The sequence below is a fragment of the Sus scrofa genome, chromosome 7, assembly GCF_054392235.1.
Source record: "Sus scrofa isolate SSC_HxYL_T2T_F1_AM1 chromosome 7, Sscrofa_HxYL_maternal_Yorkshire_Landrace_v2.0, whole genome shotgun sequence".
Classification (NCBI taxonomy): domain Eukaryota; kingdom Metazoa; phylum Chordata; class Mammalia; order Artiodactyla; family Suidae; genus Sus; species Sus scrofa.
This window is the reverse complement of record NC_139389.1, coordinates 37,853,613-37,869,145: the sequence shown is the minus strand read 5'-3', so window position 1 is coordinate 37,869,145 and position 15,533 is coordinate 37,853,613. Positions and strand designations below refer to the sequence as shown.

Below are 15,533 nucleotides of genomic sequence, written 5' to 3'. Positions count from 1 at the left end.
AGCTGCTGCAGTGACAGTACCTGTGCCACCAGGGAGCTCTGTAGGTCAGAGATGTGAAATTGAACTACTCTGGCTCACACGCCTCATTGAGGACCTTACTCACTTCCAAGGAGACGGTGGTTACCATCAAGTTAAGCCCTGCAGGACTCAAGGGAACTTAGTTATTAAAGCACTGGAAGACAAAGTGTCCTTACCATCTCTGTGGGCCCCAAGAGGTGAGTTCACAGCCAGGTGGCCGTGTCATCAGTACCTGTCAATGTATTGTGGGTGATCATATTTCCTGTTTAACCAAACAACCCCATGCATTTCAAAGCACTCTGTCAAAACGGCAGTAAACAGCTACACCGCATTACAGTGTCCCTTGTTGCAAACAGGTAAAGCAAGTTCTAAAATGATCAAAAGGGAACAAGATCCTTTCCCAGCCCAGAACTGAGATCCAGCCAGGCCCAATCACTTCTGTGCTCCATTTTGTCAAAAGGTAGCAGCACAGGAAAATGAGTCTTTTTTAAGGCAAAAAAAGTCTGTTTCTTGATTCAGCTTCCTATATGCTTAAGAACCACTCAATTGGAGTTCCCATCGTGGCTCAGTGGTTAATGAACCTGACTAGTATCCATGAGGTTTGATGCTTGGCCTTGCTCAGTGGGTTAAGGATCTGGTGTTGCCGTGAGCTGTGGTGTAGGTTGCAGACTCGGTTCTGTAGATGTAGGTTGCAGCTTGGATCACTGTGTGGCTGTGGCGTGGCTGTGGTGTGGCGCAGCTGCAGCTCCAACTCAGCCCCTAGCCTGGGAACCTATATATCCCTTGGGTGCGACCCTAAAAAGCAAAAAAAGAACAAGAACCATTCAGTTAATTAAACAAGGAGTCCTTTCAACCCACGTGGCCCTAATGCCTCAGAGGCCTAGGAAAGCAAACCAAAGTCTAATTCTGCAAATGCCTCAAAGTTAGGAAAGCAGAACCTAAGGACAGTCAGTTGCACAGCCGGCTAGGCTCTGAGCTACAGCCTCTGCTGGTCTCGGTAGGGTCTCCCAGCTCCTGTCGGTGGGGACGCCCAACTGCCTCTGGCTTGGCGCTGCCTGATCAGAACTGGCTTTTGCTCAAATCTTAAAATTCTTAACATGTCACAGTTTATCTTTGAACAGAACCAACCTTTAAGATTTTTAGTGCTGAGATTCATTCCTATGTCTTTTTGAAATGAGAAAGAAAACAAGAAAGAGACGAAAAGGCAGAGGAGGTGCGTGCGGAGGGGAGGGGAGAGGCAGCTGGGGCAGGGCTGGGAGCCAGCTCGGAGGATCAAACACTGGGCACCACGGAGTGAAAGGCTCCTCGGCAGGCAGATGCTGCAACTGGGAGCGGTTCCGTCAGGCCCCGAAACATCCTTGACCACTTAGCTTTCTCCAAAAGCTTAGTTTCCTCCGACAAAAAGCAAAACCCTTAGCTCTTTCACAGGGCGACATTCAAATGGGCTGAGGTAAGCCCTTCCCTGGAGTTGGTCTTTGAAGTGAAATGTGATCTTCGGCAGAGCAGCCTCCCGCCTCCTCAGATGACAGGTCAGACGAGTGAAAGACAATCTCTTAGGTGCGAATGACCCTTCCCGGGGACCCATGCTTGAGAAAGGAGGAGTCGCTGTCACTTTTAAGTGGCCCTAGATGTCCATCCGTGGACACCGCAGACCCTTTCAACGTTGGTCTCTGGGAGGAAGACCCAGTGGGGAAAACATGAGGCTGCCCTTGAACCTGAACGTCACCACTGATGTTTGCTGAAACACATTTTCAAAGCCATGGGCAAAGCTGTGACCCCTCATGCCCAAAGGAGCAACCTGCCATTCTTCTAATTATATCTGATGCCATTTTTATGTTTAAAAAAATCCCATCATTTGATTTTTAAAGGTACTCAGGCCAAAAGAATATAATGACATTACCTTATTAACAAAACCTATCACACATCCCCTAGCTTTAGTTGGTGTGTTTGAATAATTTAACTGTTTCCCCCTTGGATCTAAGAGGATCAGTACCCTAAGCCTCAGGGTCACCAACAGTGGCTGGCACACAGTTGGTACTTATTAAAAAAATGTTTGTGGAATGACTGATGTTATTTTTATTTTTTTAATATTTATTTTTTTAGGGCTGCAGCTGTGGCACATGGATGTTCCCAGGCTAGGGGTCAAATTGGAGTTGCAGCTGCCAGCCTGCACCCAGCCACAGCAACACCAGATCTGAGTTGTACCTGTGACCTACACCGCAGCTCACAGCAATGCTGGATCCTCAACCCAGGGATTGAACCTGCATCCTCATGGAGACCAGTTGGGTTCTTAACCCACTGAGCCACAAAGGGAACTCCTATTTTTATCACTTATTATATATTAAATCCTTGAGTTTAATGTATCCCAAACTTAGCCTGCCACACGGTGAGTAAAAACATATTGTCCACATAACTTTTATTTAAAACAAATAAATAGCAAAAGTTCACTTTAAATAAGCAGGTATTCCATATGTTCAAGTGAATATGTTTTATTAAATGCATACTGATATCTTTCTATAGTATGTGAGTATACATAATAAATTAAAATGTATATATTTATTAAATATAGATATAATACCAGAACATGATTATTTCAGATGAGAAATCAAAATAAACCCATTTTTTAAAGTCTCTTTTGGTCACTCCAAACGGATATTGCTCATAAAAAAATACACTGATTTTTTCTCCCCCCAGGGGGAAAAAAGAATTAATTCCATAGCAATGTAGTTAAGGGACACGTTTTATTTCATAGCTTTTCTGCAAGCGAAACTGCTCTGATACAAAATGAGTTCGAGGATGCAGGTGCTACTTCCACTCAAGCAAAAGAAAACCTGACATTTACGTGAATGCGCTTTATAATGATGCTCTTACACAGGATAACGGGTCTCATGTCCAGGACGCCTCCGGCCTCGGGCCAAGCAGTGGCCCGGAAATGGGGCAGGAGCTGAAAGGAACTTCCTGGGGGTTCTCTGCCAGGGATGATGCTGAGAACTGCAGTGAGTGTGTGGGTCTCTGTGCCGCCATCTCAGTTTACACTTAGGTCATTTCAGAATATAGTAACTCTGTGGGCGTCTTTTGGCTTTTCAGAGTTTCCACAAAATCAAGATGATGGTGTCATGAGGTATCCTGAACGCCAGCCCCTGGTGGAGGGTTGTGAGCGGCAAGAGGCCGTGGACTTACCTGCAGGTACAGTGACTGATTCCATCAGGCACCCCGCCGGGCTCCACGTGCCTGTCCACTCTCTCCCCCCACCCCACAATGTGACCGTCACCCCCGAACAGCTGACCAGAAATTATACAGAGAATAAAAGACAAATACACAAATAAGGCCATCTGCAGAATTTTTAAACGCGCCTCTCGCAATATTTCCCAATATTTTCTACATCGTATTTTACATCTTTTCCAACTTAAATAGTAAACGTTCTAGGAAGGGCCGGGGGGACCCAACTGCACTATCTCTTGGAGGACTTGTCCACTTTGCTGGCGGCTGGCCTCCTCTGGGGTGTGGGGATTTTGGAAGGCTTGGCCGAGGACGGCCGAGAGCGCGCCCGCGGCGTTGGCCTATGCGTGGGGGGCACGGCCTCCACGTCTGAGCACACGGACTGGATCTCGGAGATGTCGAAGTCAGATGCATCGCTGCCGCGGCGGCTGCTGGCCCGACTGCCGGCTTTGCTGCCTGCCCGGCTGCCAGGCCGGCTGGGCGTCTTCTTGGGATCTGAGGACAGAAGGCGGAGATGGGTCATCCTTCCTATGGGGTCCAAATGCTGCAGTGCTGGGCACTCAGATGCTCTGAATCTCAGCAAGTCTGCCGGTCACCTGGCAGGCCCTTGGGAATCACCAGGGGATGCCTGGCCTTGCTCCCACAGGGAGAGGACCCTCACTTGAAGTAGACAAGATTTACAGAAAAAAGCAGGTTTGGGGCAACCCCGCTTAAAACGGGACTCCATTTACTTATTCCATAAGGAACAGATGTCTCCTTTAAGATCGTGTTGTCCAAACTTTAGCACGTGTACAGTGCAAACACACAGCACATGCTTAGGTGCAAGGTTTAGCTGAGAATAAGTAATTCGAAGCACAAAAGGGAGTTCCCGCTGTGGCTCCATGGGTTAAGAACCTGGCCTTGCTCAGTGGGTTGAGGATCTGGCAGTGCTGCAAGCTGTGGTGTAGGTCACAGATGTGGCTCAGATCCCGCGGTGTGAAGGCTGTGGTGTAGGCTGGCAGCTGCAGTTCGACCCCTAGCCTGGGAAAACTTCCTTATGCTGCAGGTGCAGAGGTAAAAAAACAAAACACAGAAAAAAAAGCACAAAGGAATTTGATAAGACTTAAAGTTTCAAGAAGCTTAGGCCTGTGGTGCTCAGGCCCCTGGGGAAAGGTCCACAATTCAGTGAAGTGCCCCGTAGCTGGGGTTTTCCAACCACCCAAGACCAGGGCCCAGTGCCTTTGCCAAGCAGCAGAGGAGGCAAGACCTTGCAGCCTGGGGACGCAGATACCCCGGCAGTTTTCCTTTCATTTGCTCATCTTTCTTGTACTTTCCAAAAGGGATTTTGGGGTCACTTAGTCCATGACTCACGGATCCCCTACCTTTGATGCAGGATGGGGACCACCTGTCATTTCAAAAGAATACAGATCACAGATTTCAAAACCAACCTTAGGGTCACCACAGGAAAACCGTTGTGGGGGGGATTAGAAGGGTGGACATAACACATAAAACATAAAATAACACATAAAACAGTTAATTAACAAGGACCTACTGTATAGCACAGGGAAGTCTACTCAATAGTTTGTAATAACATATGGAAGAAAAGCATGGACATATATGTGTGTGTACATATATATGCACATATAACTGACTCACTGTGCTGTACACCTGAAACCAACACAGCATTGCAAGTCAACTATACTCCAGTAACATAAAAACAATGGTCAAAAAAAAATACACAGTAGCATCAGTTCATAACTTCTTTCCCAATTAGGAAGTAACAGGATTTTAACCTTCAGAGCACGTGGCAAAGCTGTGAAAGAAGATACACTCCACACTCACCGGGGAACTGCGTCCGCACCCTGGCGGCTGCGGTCGTGATCAAGCCGCTGTCCTCCCCGGAGTGGAAACCTTTCCCTGATAGGTACCCGGGCAGTCGAAGCTTGCTCCCTTGGATGGGCGTTCCCTGTGTTTGATGACCGAAAAGATGTTTCAGACACTGGCCCCGTCCCAGGAAGCTCCAGCGACATCAGCGCACAGGTAGGTAGGAAACCCCCGCCAGACACGTGGGGACCAGGAAGAGAACCCCTCAGTGAAACAGACACCTGCTTTTCTCCACTAATTTCTTCCTCTCTTCCCGAATTCAAAGGGAACCGTCTACAGAAGATGAATTCGTGTTGAAAACATAGAAGTGGAGATTTCCCAAGGAAACCAAGGCAGACGGTGAGTATGTTAGTGCCTTTTAGACCACGGGTGGGATTACAGAGTGAGGACAGCCAGAAGATGGGGATGGTGAGAAGGCTCTGAAAGCCTGTGCTTGGACACCCCGCTACTTGCGGGGCTTTCAAGGAACTAGACAGAAATTGACAAGCAGACACAGAATGAGAGGAATATAAGCAATGCCTAGACCGCCCTCTTTTAGGGAAGCCTAATTGCACCCCCCCTTCCAGTGACATTTCACAACTTAGAAGCGTGTCACTTCATCTCGTGGCCTTGGCACCTTCTCTGGTCCCTACACCCAAGGCACCTAAGCCACGTTTGCAGATGATTCTCCTAAAATTCTTACAGGAGCTTGTAAAGAATATCTAAAGCCAGCACACTATGAAATTTCATTCTAAGTCTAAAACCACTGCACTTTTTCGAGATCACTGTAACATTCTACAATTCTCCTAAAGTTAAAAAATAAATCTCCTGAGAAATACAAGGTTGTCATCTTCTCGAAGGAACTCATAGTTAGGGAGCTGTTTGGAGGAAGTCAAATCTATGCCATTACATATGCCTTTTAAACAAATTAACTCTGCTTTATTAAATAGTTTCAAATGTTTAAGGAAGCATATGTAAGACCTTTTGCTACATCAGAGTTGCAAATTATCAATAGCAATGATATTCATAATTCATTTACTACATATGCTCTACATATATTTTAGTATAGTATTTGTATGGAGTTTGCATACATAGAATCCACAAATCCTCAACATACTCTCATCGTCTAACCACAGTTACTCCTCATGCATCAGTTTCATAAATGTGAAGGATGACAGTCTGAGCAAGGAAGTCATCTGCCAGAAATCTCACAGCCCTGCTCCAGGGAAAGCCCTAAGTGAGAAAGTCGGTGACACAGGAGAGAGCAAGGTCCCGCACACTGTGAATGTGTCCCCTGAGGTAACAGAGTTTGTTACCACAAAAGACTGAGTGCATTCTTTTCAGGTGCCTTGGCGGTTCTGACTTTGCCCCAAGCCTGTCGCATACTCTTGAAGACCCTCCCGCAGACATGCCATTGCTCTGTATGAGGCTGTTGCCTAATTTTGCATGAGCCAAAATAATCGGCTTAGATGTGCATTTTGGGGAGTTTACACTTTTTACAAATTTGACCTCACAGAGCAGCTCCACCTTAAATATTTAAAACACGTCACTTAAGGTTCTTTCAGCTATTCTCAGCTTGGGCTACAACAGAGCCATCAGGAGTGACAGCCACCTGCAGGTGTGATGTGATGCTAACACCACTCACTGGGGGGGGGGGGCCTTGAGGGGTGTGTTCCCGCCCCAGTTCCACCCCATCAGCAATTTCCATTTCCATCACTTCAGCCCCAGTCACAGGAACACGGACATTGACTGCCCACCTCTCATGACTGGTGTGCGGATTAAATCCCAGGTGAGAGTTCCGGAAAACATGAGAGGCTTTCTCAAGGCACCAAATTACTTCTACCCAAGCATCCTTGCCTTGAATATGAAATACCTCCTTGGTTTCCATAAATATAATTTAGGGATTACCTACCCCCCCCCAATTACTGTGATTTTAATAAAATATGTGATTATTTGGTGCTTCTGTCATTTTTAAAAGGAGATATGATTGACTTCCAGTTGAATTACATGATCTATGTGTTAATCTTGGCAGATTCTATATCACCTGTCTTATCCACATAGTGCATGTCATTTAAAAAAGTTAAGAACTGTACTTGTAAACCAACCATACTTGAATAAAAAAAAAAAAAAAAGAGCATCCTGAATAGTAATCATTAAGTCTAATAAAGATACATAGCTTTTGAAAATGACAGCAAACTTTCTGCCTACCTGAGCCCCCAGCCTCTGCACTGATAACTAAAAGGTTTATGTCTCACCCACCCGGTGTTCCTGGGCAGAAATAACCGTAGCAGACATTCAGCAGGACCTTGCTCAGAGTGATCACTCTCAGTCCTCACTGTTTTAAGTCATTTTGCAAACAAAACTGCCCCTCACTCTCTCCTAGAAAGGGTTAGAGCATTTCTTGCCCACATTATGTTGAGAAGCAGAAGCAGACTGTCAGCTTTCAAAAGAACCTGACTTAGGTCTGGGTATAATCTCTTGTATTCCACTCTCCCAGGAGAGAAAAGAAAATGAGGAATGAAGAAGAGAACAACAACAACAAAACAAAGATGAAAAAACAAAAAAACCCTAAACAAACGAGGTCTTAAGCTTGCAGCTGTGACCAGGTTCAGTTGAGGCCATTCAAGGGGCTACAAACTGTCTTTTCTGTTCCCCCTGACTTTCAAGTCTTCCTAGAAATGCTGGGTTGAGACGTATATTAGTCTGAAAAAAGACACAGTATTATCAGGAGCACATTAATTCAGGGCCGGGCCAGGCCGTGTTAGTAGGTGACCACGTGTGCGACAGCAGGCTGTTAGGCTGCGATCTGGGCCTTACGGTACCTCTGGAGATGACATGGGCAAGTCTGAGCACTCTGCTGGTTTACAAGGAGTTGACACTTTGCTGTTTGTCAACCAGGGTTTACCGTAATTGCGAGTTAAAGGGTGGAGAATCTGTGTGGAACAATGGCAAATCAAACGTAAAAGAGCAGATAAAAAACAAAAACAAGCCACAGAAACAGGTATTTCTAGGCAAGGGTCACATTTCACAGTGAGACTGGTAATCACTACATTGAGAATGAATAGGAATGGACAAGCAGTGCTGTACAGCACAGGGAGCTGTATCCAGTCTCTTTGGATAGAACACGATGGAGATAACGGAATGTACATGCATGACTCTGCTGTAGAGCAGAAATGGACAGAACACTGTAAATCAACGATACTTTAAAAAAATGGAAAGCTTTGATGGCAGATCACACATACCAAAAACGTGAATGAAGCTTTAAAAACAAAAACCTAAAAGGTGACCAATCCCCTAAATAGGTCATTTCTATAGGAACCACAAGGCAAAAGCATATATATAGGTATCTATGGATTGGTCAATCAATACAGATATATATATGTGTGTGTTTATATATGTGCGTGTATTACATATGTAAATATTTTTAAAAAAATCCTTCATTTGCCACATTATGGGAAGAAACACATTTGGAGAAAGCTGGTCCTACAAATTCTCGGGTCCCCACACCCTGAGAAGCGCGCTTTAGCCGACGTGGGAATGGGAGGAGGAAGTGGTCCTACCTTGGGTGTGCTGGTGGCGGGGACGGGTGGGGTGGCCGCCTGGCCAGCCTGGCTGGACACGGAGGTGGATCGGTTGGGGGAGGCTCCCCGAGACGAGGGCCTCGATCTCCGGCCCCGGGGCCGGAAGGCAGCCATGCCCTGACTGGCTCCGTCCGCCAGAATGAACTTCTCCCGGAGTTCCATGTTCGTCCGTCCTTTAGCTGATTCCGGCACACGCGGCAAGACAGCCCATGAGAGAGGAAGGGAAAAACACAGAAAGGCACTCAGGCGTGTGGGGGAGAAGGGCCACCTGGCACCAGGGACCACGCGGAGGGTCTCAAGGACACCTTTTTGCCATGCCAACTCCAACGCAGCACAACAAAAAGTCAAATGCATTCCTTTCCAATGCATTCCTTTCGGATACAAGTAAGTTTGGGAAAGAAACAAAAGTGTGCTTGTTCTAACACTAGACACCAGCAAGAAGAACCACTATTGAAGGGAGAGTCAGCATGGAAATGAAAAGCTCATGCTCCCATGTTGTTAATCCACCCACTACCGATGCCCGCAGGGTGTCACCACCCGTCCCCGCCCTGGGGGACGGGCCAGTGCAGCAGGGGCAGTGTCCTTTGCATGTACTACTGAGGTGAGGAGAAGGCCAGTATTTTACCATTGGGATTAATTGAGCGATAGGATTCCACAGAATGAGGGATGGTTTGTTAATCAGGATGACAACACGTATAAACTTTCGGGTTTTTCACTTCAGGGAGGCAGCAGGTCTTTTTTATGCCTGAAAAACTGTTTTACGACATGCAATCACAAACACCAGACCCAAGGGACCTGCGAGGGGACCCGTGATGCAACACCCCGCCCCACACACGTGCACGTGGAGAAGGCGCCACCGGACCCTCACGCGCAGGGTGTGGGCGTGTGTCTGATCACTGACACGACCCCTAGAGTGTGCAACACCGACCAGCAGGGTGTCAGGTGTCCGGAATTGGAATTTGGAAGCACCAGCTCAGTTGGATATGAGTTAAGCCATACGTGATGGATGAAGCATGTTATTTGAAAACAAATGGTTAAAGCGAGAATGTAAAGTAGGAAAGAGGCGCGGTCAGCAGGGGAGGCAAAGAGAGGGGTCGCCAACCTATAGTAGGCTGAGTAGTAGTAATTGAAGAGTTTGATTCCGAACGTAACATTTTACTCCCATGATGATGAACTAGAAAAAATGACACAGGAGACCAATCACATTCAGGAATACTGTTAGCAGGAGCAGAAATAAAGTACAGTAGCTGAATACGCAAAGGTGGCTCAGCTCGGGCCTCTAGCACACAACTGAGAAGAAAAGTCGCATCAGGAAAAGGAGATCTGACTCAGAGAAAGAGATGAACTGGAAAGACCGGGCCCGGGTTTACGCTAACTCTCTGAGGTGGCCCCACAGAAAGTGGTGCATTCACATTTCTTTCTTTTTAGGGCCGCATGTAGGCCATGTGGAGGTTCCCAGGCAAGGGGTCGAACTGGAGCTGCACCTGCCGGCCTACGCTACAGACACAGCCACGCCAGATCCTTAACCCACCGAGCAAGGCCAGGGATGGAACCCGCATCCTCATGGATACTAGTTGGGTTCTTAACCCGCTGAGCCACAATGGGAACTCCAATATTTCCATTTCTTTGTCTCATAAATGTGGCTGCATTTCTTTAGCCTGCCCTATTTTCAAAATATAAAACAAAGGAGAGCCTTTGTTGTCTTTTTCGGCTGTGCCCAAAGCAGAAGTTCCTGGGCCAGGGATCCAACCTGCACCACAGCAGCAACCTGAGCCACAGCAGTGACCACACCAGATCCTTAACCACCAGGGAATTCTTATTAGAATTATTAGAGCATTCTTTTAATGCTCTAATCTGTAACTTCAAAGTTAGAGTCACGGTAGCAGTTTATTATTTAAAAAAGTTGAAAAATGCTGCTTTCCTATCTTCCCCTAATTTCATAAAAACCTGTGCTGGTAAATGTTTACTTTAATGCAGCTTGAATCTTCCTTCTTTCCTGTTCCTTTGCTATTTAATGACAGATAAAATCCCTTCCTGGGCCGGTAGAATGGCTCCTTTTGAAAGTTGCAGATGGGAGTGTCATAAAGAAAAAGACCTGTTCTCCTGTTTCCCGCCTCCCAGTTACCCAGTAGAAGTGAGAAAACGATGAGAGGAACACAGTTTACTGACTACCCCAAGTGCTCTGGGAACCCGAGGGGGACAGACCAGTGGGACACATTCATCACCGCAGTAAAGGACCCGAATTAGACCTGTATGTTTTTGATGCTGGGAAAGAATGCAAAATTGATAACGCCATGAAAGTGTATCATCTTGACACAGGACTCTCCTTACCCCTGCAGGGGTCATTTTTCACTAAGAACTCATCCAGCGCCATCCATCCACCTCCAACGCGGACCATGACGGTGCTTCGCAGGATTCGGACAAGCCGCAGCTGCTGGGAGTCTCCGAACTGCGGAGAGGAAGAAAGGAGACCCTCTCGTTGTCAGGAGGCACTCTCAACCCAAGGTCTGAGATTTGCGTAAGCACCCAACTCTAACTTGTTGCTTAGGTCACAGCGATTAGTACGATCTCAGAGAGAGGGGTTTGTACTGATCGGCGTTAGACGGCTGCATGCTGATTTAGCCCAAAGGAAACAGGGTGGGAAAGATGACAAAGGTTATCCCGTGTGATCCTGAAGCTCTCTTCTAAACACTGACTTTTCTTTCTTATGACAGAGACAACATTAGTAAGGCAGTATTCGAAAAATATTTCTAGCAATTGAACACAGCCATGAAAAGAAGCACTGGCCCACTCGCCCTGGGCTTCTATGCAGTAAGCTGATCCTACAGAGATTCTTCTTCAGGAAAACTTCCTCTTACACCTAAAACTGTTTCCCACTGAAGTCTGTGGGAGAAACTGGGTCATCAACTCATTTTGTGTTCTCTAAGCATTTCTGACTTCGAGAAAGTAGTAAACGAATGTGACTAATAAAACTTGCGCAGCTGAATAAAATTTCTGCATCACTAATGAACGGGTAGGCCAGTGTGTCAAAGGCTGGATTAATGTGCCATCTTAGATTTCTGTAACATAGAACCGTTACAGACACATTATTCACGTTGCAGCTTTCAACTCTAAAAGGCCTCTTAAAGCCGTGGGTACCAAAACCACTGGCCCTGAGACACTTGTCTTTTTCTTGCCCTTTCAGTGGCTCTCCAATCACTCAAGCTACAGATTCTGCTGATCTTGAATAAATGTCTAGACTGCAGGTCATTTCAGATCATAAGGTTTATGTACCGTGAAAGCCCATGAGAAATGATTTTATACATTTCAATCATTTCTAATAAGCTCATGGACAACCGAGGGAAAAAAAGCACCAGAGTGAATTTCATGGTTGCCAACCTGGCGGATACCAGAGTGAAATGAACAGTCACCTGGATATCAATAGCTGCTTTTTCAGGCAGGTAACAATTGTGACTATTTGGGCTCATGATGGATAAGCAGATCACCTTAAGTAGAAACAACTTGCTCCTTTTTTTTTTTAATCTACTTTTCAATCAACTGTACCACTGAGTTCTAGGAAGAACTCCCTAGAACGAAGCCAACCATGCCAGACACTGACACTCAGAAGGCCTGGAAAGCACAAAAAGTGCACCAGTGGGACTGGTGCAGGACCTCAAACCTTTTCAGGTCACTATTTTTCTAAGACGGTTTCCAAGCCTGGAGACTTAAACTTTCCTGGAATTGAACCTGCTCTTGCAATGGCAATTAAAATTTGAAGACCAAAATACTTATTTTGTTAGAAAAAAATTTGGTGCTGCTAATAAGCAAAGGGAAAAAAGGAGAGGATTTAAAGAAAATTACCCTTAAGAAACCAGATAATAAGACCATACACTTTTGGTCCAAGACCATGTTCAAAACAAGTTTTAAGGATATAAACAAAGTATTTTACAGAGATGATATTTCAATTATAATAAGTATGAATGATTTTCAATTTTAAGAAGCATTGTCTGACAACTGACTCTGTCTTTAGAATTGCCCTAATTTTCTCAACGGCTAAACTGTGAGACCAAGGGGGAAAAAAAAAAAAAAACCCGACAAAAAAATAATGTTGGTCTTTGTGCTTTCAGTGAATTAAATCTCTTGAGGTACTTCATCCTGTCCATAAGTAAAAGATGCTATCTTTATGACTAACTCAGAAAATAAGCAAGAACTGGATGGAAAACAAGAATAGAAAAGTAACTTTTTATGGAAATGAATGGAAGTTTTCAAAACATCCTGTTCAAGATAACTGAAAAACTATTAGAAAAAATTATGTGCTTGCAAGAAATGGGGACAATAGGTAATTGGACACTGAAGATGTCACTGGGCTTGGAAACTGAGTGGCAGGGTAAGCACTAAGACAATGTGGTCAGGGTGTGGACAGCAGGGCTGCCCCCAAAGCACAGGGTAAAACATTTTCCTTGTTTCAGTCAAAACATGATTTCTCTTCAGTTCTAAAACTCTGCTCATGACGCAGTGCTCGGGATGGTTTATACGGACTTAAATGTGAGGTCAAAATGGCATAACATACGGCTAAGGTGTCATATAAGGTACAAGAGAGAGATTTCCTCAAAAGGAAGGACAGCATTTCAGGCCTCCTGAGTTACCGTTTCTACTGAGTCTGCAAAGCCCTGAATCAGTGAAGCCGGGCACACGGTTGGCAGCTGCTCCGCACCCGTGGCCGGTGCCATGGTGCCCCTCCCTGCTGTCTTCCCAGGTCACCGCAGTGCTGGCCCTTCTCCAGCTACTCTGAGTGCATCCTTAGTGGTCAGACACCAAGGGGGCTACACTGAGACCTGAGCACAGTCCGCCCTGGGCGGCCACGAGGACTTGCCTAAGACCTACGTAGACAGTGTTACGAAAAGTAGGAACTGGAAACTGCGTTTGGGACGCTGTAGCCAGCCGAGCTACAGTTCATTATCTGGTTTCCTTAAAGGTAATCTCCTCATTTGAGACACAAGGCAGAAAGGAATCCTGGATCAAGGACCCTTAAGCGTTGACAGAAACACCACGCCAACCGACAATGTAATAGCCAGGGGACAGCATGGGAAAGACCGGCCAGGGCAAAAGCTTTAATGACTATGAGGTCAAGTTAAAAAAAAACCATGGGCAACTTGAGAATACATTCCACTGGTTTATACCTGATTTCCCAGGAAGAACTGATAAAAAAAAAAAAAAATGAAAAATGGAAGAAAGATACAATTAGTTCGACAGGAAACTTTCTGTATGACTCTAGAACATACATATACACACACACCCACACACACACGTTCATATCCCGGGCTTTTGGACATAATACCTAGTTTAGAAGTGCACAGGTACCCATCCTTCCCAACTTCAAATCATCAGAGGAGTTCCCACTGTGGCTCAGCAGTAATGAACCCACCTACTATCTATGAGGATGTGGGTTTGACCTCTGGCCTCACTCAGTGGGTTAATGATCCCAAGTTGCTGTGGCTGTGGTGTGGGCCGGCAGCTGCAGCTCCAATTCGACCCCTAGCCTGGGGACCTCCATATGCCACAGATGCCATCCTTAAAAAAGAAAGAAAAACAAAAACAAAACAAAAAACCTTCTATGCAAGTGTTTTAGAAAGTCTTTGGGTTTCAAATCTAAGTTAGAAATTCAAATATGGAGATGAGTATTTTTCACTGTGGAAACAGAAAAGTAAAATGATGTTTCTTTTGTGAGTAAGCTGTGGGACGAGGGACATTAGCACATTTCCCACGTGGCTACTGCCAATGAGAAATGTTCCCCAAAGAGAAAAAGAGTGACACAACCCTAGTGAGTGTTTTGAAGGTGAACTGAATCACTGAGATTTAAATTTAAAAACTTTTCTGCCGAAGTGGAAAACACTGCCTCTTTTTGCCGTTTATAAAAATGGGTCCACGTTGTTCATTTCCCGGCTTGGAGTAGCTTTGTTTTTGAAAATATGACGACTTACCTCTAAACACCCGTAAGATATATTATGAAGGAATATGAAGCCACCTACATAGAGGAGCTGTGTTTTCTTGTGTATTTTTTTCTCCTTAAAAGGAATGTACATGTCGTCCATGTGAAAGACATGGCCCAACACACAACATGCAAGCTGTCTTTGTGGAATTTAAAGGGACAGAAGGCAGAGTTTCACACACCGTCCCATTTTGATGGAAGGCGAAAGGAAATGATCAGCATTCCTGGGAAACAATGCTGATCAAATGTTCAATGTTTCACCCTTTCAGGGAAGGACACAGCCGTCTCGAAAACTTACCCTGTACTTGTTATCTCCGATCTGTTCCACTTGGAATCGCTTCGCACATTTGCACTTAGCTACCTGCCTTGTCACCTGCCAAAAGCAACGAGACCATGTTCACTTTTCACCTTAAACATGACATTACGGAATCCTCAAAGCCTTGCCACAATCCCTCATCACGGAAATAAAGGAAACAGTGGCACCAATCGTGCCCGAGGTCGGGCGAGCGCACGGGGCAGCTGGAGGCTGGTGGGGGTCGGGGGGAGGTGAGCAAAGCTACCTCATCTTCGATTTTGTCGGCGTCCGTGATGGGCTTATATGCATCCTTATTGGGGTGAAGGGCGGCTACAAATTCATAGTAGTCGATGTAGCCGTCGCCGTCCCTGTCGAAGATGTCTGCGACCGCGCTCATCTCCAGACGGCTGGTGGGGAACTCTGCCGTGTTCAAGACAACAGGTACGGAGCGTCACGGGGGTCACCGAGAAAGAAAAGGTAAGGAATTTAAAGTGCGACCGGAGCAATCTGACACAGACACGCTCTGGGTGAACCCCCGCCGGTGTGAACGCATCCATCCCCTCTCATATTCATCCCTGACTCTTTCCGGTGCAAATACCTCCCTCCTGGT

At 45.9% G+C, this 15,533-nt stretch overlaps 1 protein-coding gene across 49 annotated transcripts in view; it reads right to left on the bottom strand.

The window, feature by feature from the left end:
• Positions 1-2,491: 2,491 nt before the first annotated feature.
• Positions 2,492-15,533, bottom strand: part of DST (dystonin) — a 488,220-nt gene continuing 475,178 nt past the window's right edge. For 37 of the 49 annotated variants that reach the window (XM_084967821.1, XM_021098569.2, XM_084967803.1 and 34 more), the window contains 9 exons: positions 15,189-15,343; positions 14,927-15,001; positions 13,820-13,837; positions 10,992-11,109; positions 9,763-9,834; positions 8,640-8,839; positions 7,902-8,012; positions 5,059-5,182; positions 2,492-3,732 (listed from right to left, as the gene is read on the bottom strand). In XM_084967821.1, the coding sequence (XP_084823947.1) occupies positions 3,470-3,732; positions 5,059-5,182; positions 7,902-8,012; positions 8,640-8,839; positions 9,763-9,834; positions 10,992-11,109; positions 13,820-13,837; positions 14,927-15,001; positions 15,189-15,343 (1,136 nt within the window). In that variant the 3' untranslated portion in view covers positions 2,492-3,469. The remainder of the gene's footprint in view (positions 3,733-5,058; positions 5,183-7,901; positions 8,013-8,639; positions 8,840-9,762; positions 9,835-10,991; positions 11,110-13,819; positions 13,838-14,926; positions 15,002-15,188; positions 15,344-15,533) is intronic. The other 12 variants (XM_084967786.1, XM_084967822.1, XM_005665870.3 and 9 more) reach the window with 7 other exon arrangements.